Source organism: Cynocephalus volans, chromosome 8, assembly GCF_027409185.1.
Source record: "Cynocephalus volans isolate mCynVol1 chromosome 8, mCynVol1.pri, whole genome shotgun sequence".
NCBI classification, from domain to species: Eukaryota; Metazoa; Chordata; class Mammalia; order Dermoptera; family Cynocephalidae; genus Cynocephalus; species Cynocephalus volans.
Genome location: NC_084467.1, coordinates 50,580,323 through 50,597,852, shown reverse-complemented (window position 1 = coordinate 50,597,852; position 17,530 = coordinate 50,580,323). Strand labels below are relative to the sequence as shown.

At 40.0% G+C, this 17,530-nt stretch overlaps 1 protein-coding gene across 16 annotated transcripts in view; it reads right to left on the bottom strand.

Moving 5' to 3' along the window:
- FGGY (FGGY carbohydrate kinase domain containing) overlaps positions 1-17,530 on the bottom strand; it is a 433,428-nt gene that overhangs the window by 140,222 nt on the left and 275,676 nt on the right. For 15 of the 16 annotated variants that reach the window (XM_063105670.1, XM_063105668.1, XM_063105679.1 and 12 more), the window contains one exon: positions 8,057-8,164. The exons of the other annotated variant lie outside the window; for it this stretch is intronic. In XM_063105670.1, the coding sequence (XP_062961740.1) occupies positions 8,057-8,164 (108 nt within the window). The remainder of the gene's footprint in view (positions 1-8,056; positions 8,165-17,530) is intronic. 16 annotated transcript variants of the gene reach the window in all.

Here is a 17,530-nt window from a genome sequence, read left to right as displayed (position 1 = left end):
ATCAATACACTTCAAGGGAATAAATATAATCATAATCTAGTGTCATATCAATCACAATGTCAACGATATGACCTCAAATTACTACACATGTGAAAAAACAGGAAAATGTAATTCATACTCTATAGAAAATCCATTTAATGGATACTGAACAAGATGATACAGGTGTTAGAATTAGAAGACAAGAATTTTAAAGCAGGTAGTTTAACATTTCTCATGGTGGTAAAGGAAAATATTCTCATAATTAATAAACAGATAGGAAATAGCAAAGAAACAAACTTAAAAAATTGAAATTCCAGTATTGATAAATATAATACTTGAAATAAATATATAGGGAATAGGCCTAACAGCTGAATGGAGATACAGACAAGAGTCAATAAACTTTGAGTAAAAGAGGGAATGAAAGAGAGAGAGAGAGAGACTATGAATGAGGATATACATTGAATAAAAACCCAGAGTCTCTTAGAGGCTTGTGAAACAATAGTAAAACTCCCAAATTAGGAGGCAAGAGAGCAAATGGGACAGAAAAGATATTTAAATGCTGAAAATTTTCCAAACTTGGTGAAAGACATAAATTTACGAATTCAGGAAGGAAAGTCCAAAGAACACCACAACTAGGCATACCATATACAAATTAAAGATTAAGAGAAAATTTTGAAAGAAACCAGAGCACTGTTTTGTGTTGCTTCGCCCCCCATGGATTTGTCACCCCACTTCCCCTGGGTGATGGACATGCAAAGGATTACTCAAAGCCCATCTCTTCTGAGCAGTGAGAGGCCCCAAAGTGGTTACTCTCCCGCTGGAACCCTCAAGCGAGAGGGATCCCTTCCTTGGGAAATTAACACCCAATTGGGGTTCTCTTCCTGCATTTATTTTCCAGACCAGGAAGTTACAGGAAGAGAACAAAGGTGGGGTTATAGTTTAACAATATAGACTGGTAACTTTTAGTGAAACAAGCCAGATGACATTCCAGTTAGGCCATCAACAAAAGCTTTGATCTTAACAAACATTCCTTCTCCCTCTAGCAATTTCTCAGTATCTTTACATAACAATCAGTAACTAGTCTGTCTTTGAGCCAGCAACCTGCTGTGCCACAATTCTTATCTTGCAACAGAGACTTATAGCCTGAGGAAAATTTCCTGTCCTTGCAAGGTCAATATTTGAAACTGCAAGGCTTTGGAAAACCAGGCCCTGTGAAGTACATATGCTTTATAGCATATTCCACACCAGAGGAAAACAACGCATTAGGCAAAGGAGAAGAACAATAGAAATGATGGTTGACTTCTCATAAGAAATGATGGTACTGGAAACACACACACACACACACACACACACACACACACACACACAAAACTATGCACTAATAAAACTATATTAAGGAAAAATATTTTTTAAGATCAAATGTAAAATAAGTATATTTTTAAAAAGACAATTTTTTTTTTTTTTTTTTTTTTTTGCCAAGTGACCTGCACTGTAAGGGAAGGCTGAAGGAAAATAATACCAGATGGAAACTTAAATTTTCAGACAGAAATAAAAAGCAATGAAAATGGTCAATATGTAGGTAAATACAAAAGATTATATTTTATTTCTCAGAATCAGTTTAAAATATGTATGACTGACTCTTTGTTGTGGACTGAACTGTGTTCACCTAAAATTCATAAAATGAAACCTCAACCCCCAATGTAAACTGTATTTGGAGATAGGGCCTTTATGGAGGTAATTAAATTAAATTAAATTAAATTAAATTAAAATTTAATTTAATTTAATTTTAAATGAGGTCATAATGGTGGAGACCTGTCTGATAGAACTAGTATCCTTATAAGAAAAGGCAGGGATGCCACAGTTCCTTCTCCATGCACACATACTGAGCAAAGGCCATCTGAGGACACAGAGAGAAGGTGGCCATCTATATAAGCCAGGAAGAGAGTCCCCACCAAAAACCGAATTTGCTAGCACCTGGATCATGGGCTTCTAGCCTCCAGAACTGTAAGAAAATAAATGTTTGTCATTTAAGCTACGCAGTCTCTGGTACTTTGTTATGGGAGTCTGAGTAGAGTAATACACTGTTTAACATGAACAATGTAACAACTACTGCATTGTTGGGTTTATAGCATAAGCATATATTACACATATGGCAACTATAGCATAAAGAGCTGTGGGAGGAGAGTAATAAATGGAACTATAGAGTCGAAGGCTTTTTATATTTTACACAAAGTGAGATGATATTCATTCAAAAGGATTTTTATTATAATTACTAAGGCAATCATTACAAACAAAGCAAAGACAAACAACGCCTAAAAAGCCAAAAAAACCAACAGAGAACTTAAAATGGAATTCTGAAAATGAAAAAAAAAAAAAAACCAAAACACGTCAATTAATCGAAAAGAAAGAAGAAAGGAGAGATAGAGAAAGAAAAACCAGAAGTGACCACAGAAAACAAATAGCAAAACAGAAGACCTAAATCCAATCATGTTCATCTTTACATTAAAAACTAAAAGTCTAAACAGTCCAAGTAAAATTCAGAGACTATAAGACTGGATAGAAAAGCAAGACCCAACTATATGCTGCATACAAGAGACACACATTACATAGACCAGGATAGAGACAATGTTGGTTTGGCCAACAGTGCCAAACGTGGAGGTAAAGAAAAATAGATGGATTGGTAATATATTTTGGAAGTGGAACCCATATGTGGGGAGAGAATGGGAAGGAGGAGTCAAGAATTAATCCTAACTTTTATAAAATACAAATGATAAAATAAAAATGTAAACAATGGTGCTCTTTATACTAAGATGAAGAAAAATAATGGAAGGTCAGTATGGGATCATGCCCATCCCATAGTCAGTTCTCAACATAGCAGGCAGCAGGCAGAATGATCCTTTACAAAGTCAAGTCGCATCGTATCACTCCTCTGCTCATTATTCTCCCGTGGCTTCCCATTTCACTCAGGGTTAAAAAACTAAAATTCTTATAGTGGCCCATAATATAGCCCCCACTACCTCTCTGAACTTCTTGTCTACAACTCTCATTTTGGTTTACTCTGTTCCATCCATTGTGGCCTCCTTACAATTCCTGTAATACCCCAGGCAAGCAACCCCCTCAGGATATGTGGCCTGGTACACTCTTCTGCCAGGTTTCCAAATGGCTAAATTCCTTCCCTTCCTTGTTCTTTGCGCAAATGTCATATCAATGAGTCTGACCACTCTATTTAAAATTGCAACCTGTCTATCTGAACTCACAAGCCACCTCCTCTATTATTTTTAATAACATACAATAAAATAAAATTTATTTATTGTATATTATCTGTCTCATTCTGTTAGAATTTAGGCTTGAAAAAGGTACAGATCTGGGGACTGGAAGGGACATAAGAGGCTGTTTTATTCACTGCTATTTTCTTACTCAGAACAGTACCTCGAACACAGTGAACACTCAATAAATAATAAATTCTGGCTGTATAAATAAACATCACTCTAAAAAGTTTAGACTTTATTCTACAGACAACTGAAGAGCTATCAAGAGTGACAGGGCCATATCTTTGTTTTAGAAACACTGCTTTAGCTGCAGTGCAAGAGAGGGATTAAAAGGGGGAAAGATGAGATGCAAGAAGCCAATTAGGAAGCTGTGCAGGAATCCAGGCGTGTATACCAAAAATGTAGTGGAAGCCAGTGCAGGAGGAGGGCACAGCAAGACATTTGTTTACATGCAGAGTTGGTCTTTATATCCATGAACTCACTCCAATTAGCTAATGTGAAATACTGGAGACACACCTAAGTCTACACATAGATCCTGTCAATACTGATACACATACATTCTTCTCTCATGGCCTTACAAAGCCTGCCAATGTATACGCTTCACGACAGTTGAAAAGAATGTCACACTGACTGACAATAGTTGCTTCTCAAGGGCATCTGCAAGAGAACTGTAAGAAAACTCAGAAATGCAGCTCCACAAGAGTCAGATCCAGTTCTAGAAAGATCTGGGGCCTCTGGTGGCTAACCTGGGTTTGAATTGTGGTTCTCCCACTTCTAACTTTAAGACCTTGATCAAATTACCTCACTGTTCTCAGCCTATTTCTTCACCAATAAAACTAAGATAATAACACTGACTGTATATACATACTGTATGCCAAATCTTAATAAACCTGGAAGTACCTGGCACATAACAGGTAGTCAGTAAGTGTTAGCCCTACCTTTCCAGTAGGCTGCGGGAACAGTAAGTCTAGTCTTATGTGCTACATCCAACTTTTTATTTGATGATGAACTACATCATTCAGTAAGATGTAACTACATTCTTGCCTGGCCCAGTGTAACTGCTCAGGAAATCTCTGCACCATGTTGGAACGAGTGAAGGAATGGAGGAATGAAATCACTATCTCCATAATCTGTACAGCACTGTGCATACTGCAAGCTATTCACACACTCACTGTGGAAGACTGACTCCCATAGGAGTCAGCCCAGGTTGAGCGAGCCTGAAGTTGAGGGAGGAGGCAGACAGGCACTTACAATGCACAATCCTAAAATTCCAAGAGCACATGGTAAAAGGTGCTGCACTATGACCCTGTGACTCAAGTTTACAGGTTCAAATTCTGGGTTCAGACAATTCCAAGGTAACCCCTTAGGCAAGCCCAATTGTCCCAGAAAGCCAATGCCACCACAGGGGTAGCTTAGGATCTTGTCTTAGCCTCCTTTCTCCAATGCCACCACCAACAAAAATGACTTCAAAGAAGATGGAAAAGAGCACTTGGAGGGAGAGGTGGCCAAGGTCCAGCTGGAAACGAGCTGCAACATCTGGATGCAGCAACCACATGGGGCCAGTGTTCTGTGGAACACGTCTGGGCAAATGGCAGTGTTTTGTGCACAGCTATTCTGGAGAGAGTATCTGCAAGCACAAGACAACCCTTGATGGGCGATGCAACTAAAAGCAGTCATCCGCAGTAAGGGAGCATGTGTCTTTCTAAGAAGAAACAATCATCAGTGGCAAAGGCTTGAAATGAATGACAGATGAGTCCAATTCTCAGTCAAATGAAACTGTAAGGGCTCCAGAGCCAGGAAAGATCCTACTTTTTCCTTCATCCTGAAGATAACCAGATGAAGATTTTTTTTTTTTAAAGTACCTATCTATTCACATACTGTGAACAAAAAATTTGCTTTGTAATGGAAGATACGTATTTAATTGTAAAAAATGAGACAACGTATCTTTTTTTTTAAATCTATACTTCGTTTTCTTTTCTTTTTTTCTCTTCTTTCCCCTCCTTTACTTCCCTTTTCCTCTCCTGTCCCATTTCCTTTCCCTTCTCTTCTGCTTTAGATGGTGTATTTATGACTATGGAAAATGTATGGGAGGAGACGCTTGCAGATGTGGCTTAGTAGAGAAGATGTGCTTACGAAACAAAGAACAAAAAAGATGTAGCTTCCTCTGAAAGTGTCCTACATGAAGACAATGTGTTTCAAAACCTGTGATGGGAATTCACAAGAGAATAAGCCAGAATTAGGAAATGGTAAAGAAAGGTGAGTTGCAAAGAAACCATAAGTAAAGGCCATTGAGGTGGGTCAGAAATCTCTTTAGGCTGTGTTGCTACCCTGAGTTTGAGTCTGTAAAATACAGATAATAACTGTACCTATCTCATAGGAGTTTTGAAAGGATTAAATAAATATATGAAAAGTTCTTGGAATTGAGACTAGGAAAAGACTTCAAAATAAGAGGAGGTATTGTGCTTATTATAAATATCATTCAAGGTGTAACAAGATGTACATAAAACTCTCACAGAAAAAAATACTCAATAAGCTACACTTATTGTTATTAATATTACCATCATTATTGTTATCCTATCACTTTATTTTATAGCTGGCTTCTCTTTGCTTGGCCTCTTTGGACTGCTGCTTTATTGGACAGCCTGCTCTTGATTTGGATTTTGCCCCATCGTGCTGGCTTTTGGATTTCCAAAGATTTTGTTCTCTATAACCTTGGGTTAATCATGACCCATGCCTATGTCTAATGGAACTATATATGTAATACTGTACAAGGGTGGAGCTCCAAATGCAGCATGACTGATTGATGGTGCAAAATGAACTAAATAGATAAAGGCTAACAATTTTCATAACTTCTGTCAAAAACTATAGTGGAATACTATGAAGATTTTTTAGTAATAGCAAAAAAGAGATCACTTTTTTATTTAAATTCAGGCTCGTAAAATAGACCTAACCAAATCTTGTCTACAAGATACATCATGACATTTTGGTGAAGATGGCGTATTTCATAGCAACAGAGCAAATACTGAGCCAAATACTGGGGAAAGCATTTCTGACTGGTACAGATGTTTGAAGTCTCTAAAACCCTGTTGATGTACAGGTTCAAGGACAATGTATCCTGTACGAAGAATTGTTACAGAAAGCTTTTGGGTTTTGTCATCTATGAGTTCTGGGTCTGATGAGGGTGATTATACTACGAGGTTAAAAAGGGCTATATTTCAGTAATGGGTCTTCAATGTGCCACAGAAAAGGAAAGAATATTTAATTTGAAAGTCGTATAAATACACAGCACTACTTTAAATAGGAGAATGTAAAGCAGGCTCCAGTCCCACTGTACTTCATGCTTTATATGATATCTTCCTTCTCAACTTTTCTAGCACTAGTTATTAAGACCAATCAAATATTATTTATTTCATACTTACTGGGATTCCTGACCAGAGTTTGAGCTCCTTAAACCAGAGAATGACGAGGTCTGATTCATGTAATTCATTTCTGTAGCCTGGCATAAGAGCAAGGGCACAGAACATGCTCTTTGAATCCACCCATCCACCTATGCTTCCGTCTACTTCGACAGAGAATTTGAAGCACTTAAATGTAATAGCGAGACACTAAAAGATGGAAACTAACAGTTATTTGCACCCACATCCAGCTTTGGATCACATCACTTTTAATTTGGCTGAACATTTAGAAATGTTGGCAGGGGAATCAGACCATAGACAGATATTTTCAATATAATATGGTAAATGTGAGGTTGGGTAATTGAGCCTACATCTCATTTTCTCTTGTATTCCACATCAAGTCTCTCAGAAGTGCTGCTCATCTCTTGACCTCAATTCTTAGTCATCATTGCTGCTGTCCTCATTCAAGCCCTCATGGCTTTTTGTCTGTGGACTAACCTATTGAGACTGGTCTCTCTGCCTCCGGCCATGTGCCCTCTGGCCTTCTTCCTCGTGGCTGCTAGGCAGTTTTTTACAACTAACATCTGCATATGCCCACCTACTCTTCCAACCCTTCAGTGGTTCCTCTTGGTCTACTATATGAAGTTCAATTCCTTAACATGCTTTACAGGCACTTCTTAAGAAGTGGTTCCTGCCCTGCTCTCTAACTTTTATTGTAAGCCATTCTTCGAAGAATAGTTTATGCCACAGCTAAAATTCTGAACTATTTGCAAGTACCCTCAACTATGCCTTGTCATTTTTCACTTCTATGTCTTTCTTGCCATGGAAGCTCTCTTGCCTAGAAGACTAACTGTACCCATCTTTACCCTTAAAGGACAAGTAAAATTATTGAGCTGGTAAAGAACTCCCCAAGCAGGGAAAGCATATACAAAGGGACAAAGGACTGGAATAACATGAGCCATGGGGAAGCTAAGAGTAGGGCAACCTAGTATAAGTGACAGGTGCATGTGTGGAACAGGAGCAGACAGACCACAAAGGGTATGACGTGCCCAGGAAATTATGTGAACTATGTCTCAAGGGCTATAGGGAACTACGGAAGGATTTGGGCTGGGGAGTGATATTGTCATTTTCACAAAGCAGAGTATCACTATCACTGCCATAAGAAAAATAGATTGATGTGCGGAAAGATCAGCTAAGAAGAAAGATGGTCATCCCTGCCTGGAGCAACATTTATTCCTTGAGCAAACATGCTGCACAAGCACCATACATTAGGCTGTACACTAAAAGAAAGTTAACTCTGACTTCGAAGTCTAAAAATCTTCTAGATACTGCGTATCTGGGTAATGTGACAAAAAATGGGCTACTCAATGGTGTAAAAACATTCATGGCCCTGCTGAGAAAGTGTCAACTTACCAATTTGCCAGTAACACTCTGACCACCTTCATTCAGCCAGAAGCCAGGGACCATGGCTGAGAAATAAGGTCCCCAGACACCTGGTACAAAAATCGGGTCCTCGCTGATCTGGAAAGAAAAGGGCAAAGTATGTAAAAACGCTGACCCTCAGGGCTAAAGGAAGTCCTATCCTCCTATCACCTGATGTTCCTATGACTGGAACTCAGCTTCCTGCTGAATACCTTTATGGGGGGGAAGTCACTCTCTCCCAAGTAAGGCCCTGGCTCCATTGCTGAAAACCTTTCTGATAAATTCATTTATATGTCAAGGTAAAATGATCCTTTTGGAAAGAAACTGATAAGACATTTCCTTGCTGGCTCCCTGTCTGAGGCAGAGGTTGCAAAAACAGTCCCCATTCTATACCCTTCCTGAATCCATATGCTTTGCAATCAGACTTTCTAGCTCCTCACATTGAGAGGTGGGTATATTTCCCTACCTCTTGAATCTGGGCTAGTTTGTGACTTGTTTGCCAGGAGAATGAGGCAGAAGTGACACTGTACCAGTTTTCCAGACCTGGTCCTCAAGAGGGCTGTGTCCTTCTACTCCTTTTATTGATCCTCTGCCTTAGCCATGAGAGCATGCCCAAGCTAGCCTGCTGGACAAAAAGACATGTGCAGCAGAGCAGAATCAGCCCTGTTGTCTCAGGTGATGCCCCAGATATATCTTGCTCAGGCAAGACCAGCAAATCCTCCACATTAACCAGCAGCTGACAAGCCCAGGACACCAGAATCACTCAGCCAACCAACAGACTTGCAAGCAAAAATTAATGTCTACTGCTGCATGTCACTGAGATTTTGTGTTCCTTTGTCATCTAGCATTTTTGTGGCAAAAGATAACAGATACATTTCTTTCCTTTTACAAACACTTACTAGCCACCTAATAGCTTGCCCTCACCCTCTATTAAGTGCTGGGGACACAGAGATGAATGACAGAGTCCTTCCTTCAAGAAGCTCCTATCTAGGGAGGAGCTATATAAATAAATAGACAAATGGAATGCAATGTGGTCCATGGGATGGTAAAGACAAAACACAGAATGTTGTGAAGGGGCATAGGGGGTGAGGAGTGTGTTAAAGAAAAATAAAACTACAGGCTACAGTTTAGATATATACTCCTAGGCCAACTGCCCATAACCAAGTAGCCAAAACCTGATTTTCATAAATGCTCGCTCTAATCATAAACAAAGCACGAAACGTAAGCTTTATATCCCTGTCTTCATGATTCAATGAAATTAAACCAATCAGCTATAGATAAATGAGTTTAAACAGTTCTGCTTGCCCTAAAAAAACTGTAATGTATAATAGCCAATCATGAAAAAAGTCAAAATATTTTCTCCTTTTTGCTTTATAAACTGCGCTGTAGTTGCTGTTAAGGCAAGTTTCTTACCACTTGGTTTCAAGAAGTCTGGCTGATCACAATCTGTACTTTTTGTATGACACTAAATTTTAAAATTTTCCTAACTTGTTCTGATTTTATTTTTGACAAGTGGAATAATACTGAGGTGGCTTCTTAGGGAAAGGGACATAGGCTTAGTTTTAAAAGACTAGTAGAATTTTACTAGATTAAGTGGAATAGGCATTCCAGGTCAAAGGAAGAGCTTGAACAAAAGCCATTTGGGTGAGAGAGCGGTGCTCTCGGTATTCAAGATGCTGCAATGGTTTTTTGTAGCAGACCATGGCAACCCCTTTAAGTAAGGGAAGTATATAAATGCATATGTGAGGACAGGGAGAGACAGATCATGTGCTCACTCATCTGCAATGGGACTTGCCTCTCATTCATTCAGCAGCAATGAATGAGGACGTCATATTTACGGTTGTGGAAAGATTTAGCTAGATGTTAGGGAGGAAAGAGAGCTATACACACAAGGTCTTGAGGCTGGGAAGAGAATCTATTCATTTATTTATTCAACAAATATGTATTCAGCCCTTTCTATATCCTTGGTACTGTGGTAGGCCCTGGGAATATAGAAGTGAACTGAATATCCATAATTTCTGCCCTCATGAACTTCATAGTCTAGCACTTTAGCACAAGGACAGACCTTCTTTAATTATCTTGACCCCAACTATTATGGTTCTCTTTTCACTAAACAAGTGATTCCTCAAATCAGTAGAATTTCCAACCCCCAAATGGGAAGGGGGTGAGGGAAGGCAAGGAAACTACACAACATCATCAACTTTAAATTATGTCAAATAAGGGCAATTCATAAAAAAGGAACATTTAATACCTAAAATAGAAAGAATAATCTCAGGGAAAAAAGAGGCTTCAAACAAGAAAAGTTCAGCTTACACTGACATATTCATTCACTCCATTACTGACTCAACTGATGTGTTCTGAGTTCCTACTGTGAACCAGGTCTGTGCCAGGCACTGGGGATTAAATGGTAACAAAGATGACAGTCTCTGCCCTCATGGAGCATCCTATCTCAAGAGGGAGGCAAACCAGGGTGTCCAATCACGTTGGTTTGACCAGGACTCTCCCAGTTTTAGCACAGAAAATCTTGTATCCTGGAAAACCCCCAAGTCCCCCCAAGTCCCAGTTCCAAGTCCCAGTTTCTCCCAAACTGGGTCAACCATTTACACTAACACAAACATTAGTGAAAGTGTCACATAAACAAGTAATTACGAACTATAATAAGTGAAGGAAGAAAGCCAAAAGGATGAAAACATCACACAAGTGTAGTAGCTGGTCTAGTCCAGGGGTCAGGGAAGGCTTCTCTAAGACACTGAGTTAGTTGAGAGGTAGAACATGCAAAGAAGGTGGGCGAGTATGAGAGAGAGAGAGAGAGAGAGAGAGAGAGAGATGGAGAGAGATGGAGAGAGATGGAGAGTGTTCCAACACAAGGAACACTAACTGGTACTTATTTTTGTCACTCTGCCTTTACCTAGTAAAAATTTTATCATGTGCCAATCCTAGAAACTCCACCTTAAATTGCATCCCAGAGCTTTTTTAGGATGAATAAGAGTCCATATTCATAACCACTGAGGACCCATGGTTTGGACAGGTAGAAGGACACCCATCAAAGCCAAATCACCTCTTTGTGTGCCCTGCATGCCTTCTCCTACAGAACTCTTAGCCTTATTTGATTGATTAGTCCCAGAGGGGTGGCATAAATTGTCCATAGCCTCACAGCTAGTAAATGGCTGAGGTGGGATTTGAACCCAGGCAGATGTGGACCTCAAACCCATGATGTTTTTTTTTTTTTTTTTTCTTTCTCACTTGTGTACACAAATTGCTTAGGAAAGATACACATCACTCCTCTTCCCCCCAGCCCCCGTGCCACAATTTAAGTTTGCTACTGCATCAGTTGCAGCAGGACTTCACTAGAAGATGGTGGCTCTGCTGCTCAGAAATGTCAGGTGACGGCTTTGCTTAGTTCTGTAGAGGCAGAGTTTTGTGTTGACGCTGGTTTGTACACACTCATCTGGAATAGCACATGCTTCTCATCAGACATCCCAAGTGAAGCAAGGAAACAAAGAGTATTTCCCATCATTCCCAAACCCTGTGCTCTTGGAGGAAACAAATAATGGTTTATTTTGACAGAAAAAGAAAATGCACATTTGTGCAGTTATGTTTTCCTTAATCCTTTGCAATAAACCTAAATATTTAAAAACATTGATGTGAAAGCTCCTTTCACGCTGATGGCTCTCTTAGCCTGGAGGCTGCTCTGTGACCCAGAAGCAGCTCATTGTACCACACAGATGACAGGTGTCCATACAGGCTGACTTCCCAGGAATAATGGTGCAACAATTAATATTGACTGGATACTTAGCAAAAACTTATTCTAAGCACATTACAGGTATTAAATCACTTAATCCTCACAACAACCATAAGGCAAGAATCTGTCATCATTCCTATTGTACATGTGTGTAATCTGAGGCAGAGAGAGTTAAGTAACATGCCTGACATTAAAAAAACACAAAGCAGGCCTTGTGTTTCCAGGGTAGGCACATGATAAAATTTTCACTGGGTAAAGGCAGAGTGACAAAAATAAGTACCACTTAGTGTTCCTTGTGGCTGGAACACTTTCCATCTCTCTCTCTTTCTCTCTCTCTCACACATACATGCTGTTCGCCCACCCAAATAGATTCTATGCATGTTTTCCATCTTAATTCACATATCACTATGCTCTATAGATTCTATATTTCTCTCTCCCAAATTATGGTCTTGCTTTTAGTCTACCATTGCTTCTTTTTTTGTGTTACAAAGCTGATTGTCACCCCTTGTGCCCATGATGTGGGGACCAGATTCATACTGGCTGAATACCCATAACCACAAATTGTATTTGTACCCCGTGACACAGGGTATCATTGCTTCTCAAGTCCTTCATCTGCCATTGAAGGGCAGAAAGCAACGGCCATTAGAGCCAACACAGACTCACTCAAATTGGACAAAACTTCCTGGCCTCGATGACAAATAGGATAGGGAATCTTCATTTCCAAAGGGCTTTTGATAAGTTTTCCCTGATATACTTGTGAACAGTGGAGAAAAGAGCATGGGTTGGGACAAAGACCTGTCTTGATTCTATTCCTGACTCTGCCACGTTCTAGTTAGGTGATCACACACAAGACAGCCTTTCTGAGCCTCAGCTTCTTCAGTTCCAAAATGGGAGAAATGTATGACTGCTGGAGGACTTTTGTGAAGATTAAATAAGCTGTCACAAATAAAGAATTATTGTATGTTAAATACCAAACAAACATTAGCTCTCCTTGAAATGAGGCTTAAATGATGGAATAGTCAGGTGCTGACTGAACAACCACAGCCAAAGTAAGTACAATTATATAAAGAGGTATCTAGACTCATTCTTTGTCTTATATTCATCAATATTCTTAATAATGAAGTAGAAGACAATATAGAAGTAAAGCTTGTATGTAAATCTGATATTCTTGGATGCTAAAACTTGGAAGGATTGCTTACTATGGGACATGTCCAAATCAAAATTCAAAATCACCTCAAAGAAGTAGAACAGTAAACAAAATTCAACAATAAACAAACCCCAGTTGACATTTATTTAATCCTATGGTTAAAGATTTGCACTTAAAAGGTACTTGCAATATTCTCTTTCAAAGGCTGGGCGGCGGGGACATGGATATTCATTTTAGTATTATTGTTTTAACTGTTCTTAGACATTTGATGTACTCTTTAATTATGTGTGATATAAATAAAACTACAAAAACCCCAACAAAACATTTAGTTGCATACTATATGCCAGGATCTAAGATAACAACAGGATTGTAAAAATAAGGAAGTAAAACAACAACAACAACAATAATAATAATGAAGTGGCATGGCCCTTTTCCACAAGGAGCTCCTAATCTGACAGGGCAAACAGAGGTGGACATAAAAAAAAATTACAAGACATGCCAAGTGCTACCATAAGGCAGGAGAGGAGAGTGGTAGGAGCCCAAAGGAAGGAATGACTGTCTGGGAGAACAGTGAGCCCTTCCCAGGGGCTACACTGCAGTTAAGCTGCAAAAAAGGAGGGAACGTTTGCTCAGGGAGAGAGGGAAGGCATCCCAGGCACAATGCTTTGGGTGGGCAAGGCTCAGAGTCATGAAGCTATACATGCATTTTGATTTCATGAGGGCTCAGCTTAAAGTTCTACATTTTACTTTAAATAAAAGGTCATATGCTTTGAAGGATGAGTGGAGTTTTGCATCAACAGATTCTACTGCCTGTCAAAATTCAATTTATAAAAAGCTGTGCTTGACATGTGTAATTAAAAAAAAAATAGCTGTGGTTGAGAAACGAAACTCAGTGAAACAGCCCTCTATGTCAGGTAATAAGAAGAAATAATAATTTAGAAATAATAATAATTAAAAAGTAGTAATCGCCAACAGTTATTGTACATTGATCATGTGCCACTGACTCTTCTATGCTCCTTCCACACACGATCACATTTAATACTCGTGACAACCCAATAACAGAGGTCCTACTACACTTTCTTCACAAATGAGGAAATCTAAGCTGCAGGAGGTCAAACAGCTAGTCAATAGAAGAGGAGTAATTTCAGGATCCAAGTTATGAACCACCAACTTATTTCTCTCTCTACACCTCATTCCCCTCATCTATAAAATAAATGGATGAAATGAGAGATGTTTAATATCTCCTTCATCTGTGAGATTTTCTGAGATTCCATGAAGTTGAGTCATTCTACCCCAGCTGATCAACTGGAACTCTCCAGCAAGCTATTTCCACACAGACCATTCCCTCACATGGCCGGGGGCTTGTGGCATTGTCTTGGGCTATCTCTTTGGGATTCTCTAAGTACCCACTTTGCTCTATGATCCCACTAACCTTTGGTCAAGATTACTGGGGAAGCGTTTTGACTGTCAATGGGTCGTATTTAATGGCTACTACCTTCAACATCTTACTTTAGCTGAGTAAATATTCAGCAAATATATATTGGATACATGCTGAGTTCAAACTACTGTTCTAAACATGAAAAGATATAGAAAGATGGGTGTTGGAGGTATGTAAATGACACAACCCCTGTCCCCCTGAAGTTTTCAATCTAGTGGGAGTTGGAGTTCAGGATGGGCTGGGAGATAATCCAAGTATCAAGTGACTTGTGAGTGTATATCTGCATTCAGACTTAGGGTTACCCTGAAAGTCTGTAGAGTCAAACATACTCAGCCTATATAACAGCTGAAGACACGGACACAAAGAGGGTATGCAAAGTGCCCAGGATCACAAAGATCAGAAATGACACAGCTGGGATTAGAAGCCTCTTTCCATGGGCTCCTGCTTTTCTTTGTGTCTGTGCCCAAGCTGGCTCCATTAGTGGATATCCCTGGCTGAGTTTCATCTAAGGCTATGCGCTTGTCAGCTGAGTTTCCTTGCAGTGACAAAGCCCAGATGCCTGCTCACACCTCTGTCTGGGAGAGATGGCTGGGATCAGATCAGGGAGCTGCTGCAGCTCCATCTGTTCTGCCTGACCCAGCTCCATCATCCGAGGCTAGCCTAAACCCCTGGCAGGGGCAGGAGGCAGGCTCCAGGCGCCAGTAGTCCTGGGAGGGAACAGGAGGTTTTGTTTTGAGTGCCTCCAGCCAGGTTGGGAATTTTAGAGGGTAGCCGCAGGCATGTGTGGGACTGGGTATTTCCGTCGTGGCTCATCTCTCCCTCCAAATGGACTGTGCTATCGTCTTACTAGAGAAAAACCATTTATACACATTCCAAACAACTCCCAGATCATTACACAGTACAAAAAAGAGCATAGAGAATTCTGTTTATGAATGGGGGCTCTTAGCATTCACCTCTATTTTTGTACTTCTCAGATTGAATGGACATGAGCTGTTAACATGTCTGCCTCACCTATGAAAGAGTGAGGAACCAAGTCTTATCTTAAAGGCAGTGAACATGGTTTAGTAATATGAGCATAGGCTTTGGAGTCTGACAAAGGTTGGTAATTCTGGTTAGGTCATTTACTGGTCATGTGGCTTTAAGTCTTTCTGAGGCTTAGTTTCCTCATCTGTGATGGGGGGATAATCGCATCAACCACAGAGTTGTGTGCAGGTCCTAAGTGGTATAATGTGTATAAAGATCCTAGGACACAGTATGCTCTCAAGAAAGGTTTAATTCTACTCCTAGGAACAAAGGAAAGGTCTGGAGTCCAAAGACCTGGGTTCAGGTCTAGGCTCTGTCTCTTTGTTAGGTTCTTCCTCTTCTTTCCTGGATTCTCTCCCATGTTCATCTCAGTCCCTACATCTCCTGGGGTCAGCGCATCCACTCTCATAGGTGGAACAAGAATTTTTATGCTCTTGAGTGCCAAATCTTCATCCCAAACTCAGGCCTTGCTCTTGAGTTCCATAAGGAACATGTGACTAGATGTCCAATCAACAGGTCCAAAGTAGAAACTGCCATCCTTCCTTCCAGGGCTACTCTTGCTCTGGGGTCCCTGTCTCAGTATACCATTCTTGACTTCTTGACTGGTTCATTTCTCTCGTCTGCCCCACAATAGGTCATCGTGTACTGTCAACTCTGTTTTCCAAACACAAGTCTTCCTGTTTCTCCCTGCTGCCATCACATTAGTCCAGTCCTTCATCATCTTTTGCTTGGATTATTGCAACAGCAACTAAATTGGATTGAACTGGTTTCCCTCCCTTGAATATTATTCTCCACCCCACTGCCTCTCAAGCCCCTGTCAGAAAACCTTGCATCCACCAGCACAATGATCTTTCTAATATACAAACCTAATTAGACATTTCTCTTACATAAATCCTTTAGAAGCTCCCCATGACATATGAGACCCTTTCTGATCTTTTACTTATTTGTCTGGCCTAATCACATATGTTAACATTTCCAAATCCTCTACCTCCATCATTTTTACTGCATCAAGACCATCACAGGTTAGTCCCTAGACTTACTAAACAACTTGAAATTCCCCAAGTGTACCTTTTTTTTTTTTTCTTCTCATCTCTGAGTCTTCAAACATTCTACTCTCTCTAACCAGAAAGCACTCCTTCTCACTTTCCCCTGGCTAATTCTTACATGTTCTTTTAGGACTCGGCTCAATATTATTTCCTCTGGGAAGCCACCTATAAATCCTGACTTCTACTCCAATGCTGGGTTAGGTACTCCTGCCTGCATCTTCCCTTAATTCTCTGTATTTCCTGTACTGTAGGTAGCTATAACACAGGTTATGTGTCTAAGTTATACATATCTATAAATATATATGTAATGTGTACTTAATAGGTAATATGTATGTAATATGCTTTGTAAACTAAGTCACAACATAAATGCAGGACATGGCTACTATTATCATTATCATGACAATGTCACTGACATTAAGAGCAAAAATAGGACATAAAACATGTCCAATAACCTGTAAATGACATATGGTTAATAAAGCTCAGGCCTGTCAAACTCCTCTCCTCCATTTGGGGGTTTCTGAAAGGCTGAGTCCTCCAGTAGAGTTTGCCCTTCCTAGAAACCCAATCTCTTTATTTCAGTCTGAGCAAAACAAGAACACATGAAACCTGCCCACAGATACCTCCTAGGATTTAGCAGTTTGAGGGGGCAGGGAGGGCTCTGAGCAGGTCTGTCACCCAACCAAACAGTCCCCAAAATGGAGATGGAGGGAGGCAGCCAAATGTTGCCTGCAATATCCTGAATTATTTACAAAGTATTTTGGACTCCTTAAACTCTGAATTCCTCATTCTTTATCATTCTGAAACCCATATGTGATCACAATAGAAATTTAATCCATATGTTTCTCATTCACTTATACTTAACAGACCCAAACTTGCTTTGCAAAAGAGATCGAATAGCCAAGAAAACTTCTGAGATCTTCTAAAAGTTCCCCCAAACCTTCTCTCCCCTGCAGACAAGGGGTCACACTTGGCCTTCTGTATACAAATGCCTCACTGGCTCCAGCGAGCTCAGACTGACTTTTAGCTTTGGAGGCTCTGAGAGCCGTTTAACTCCAAGGACATAAAATCA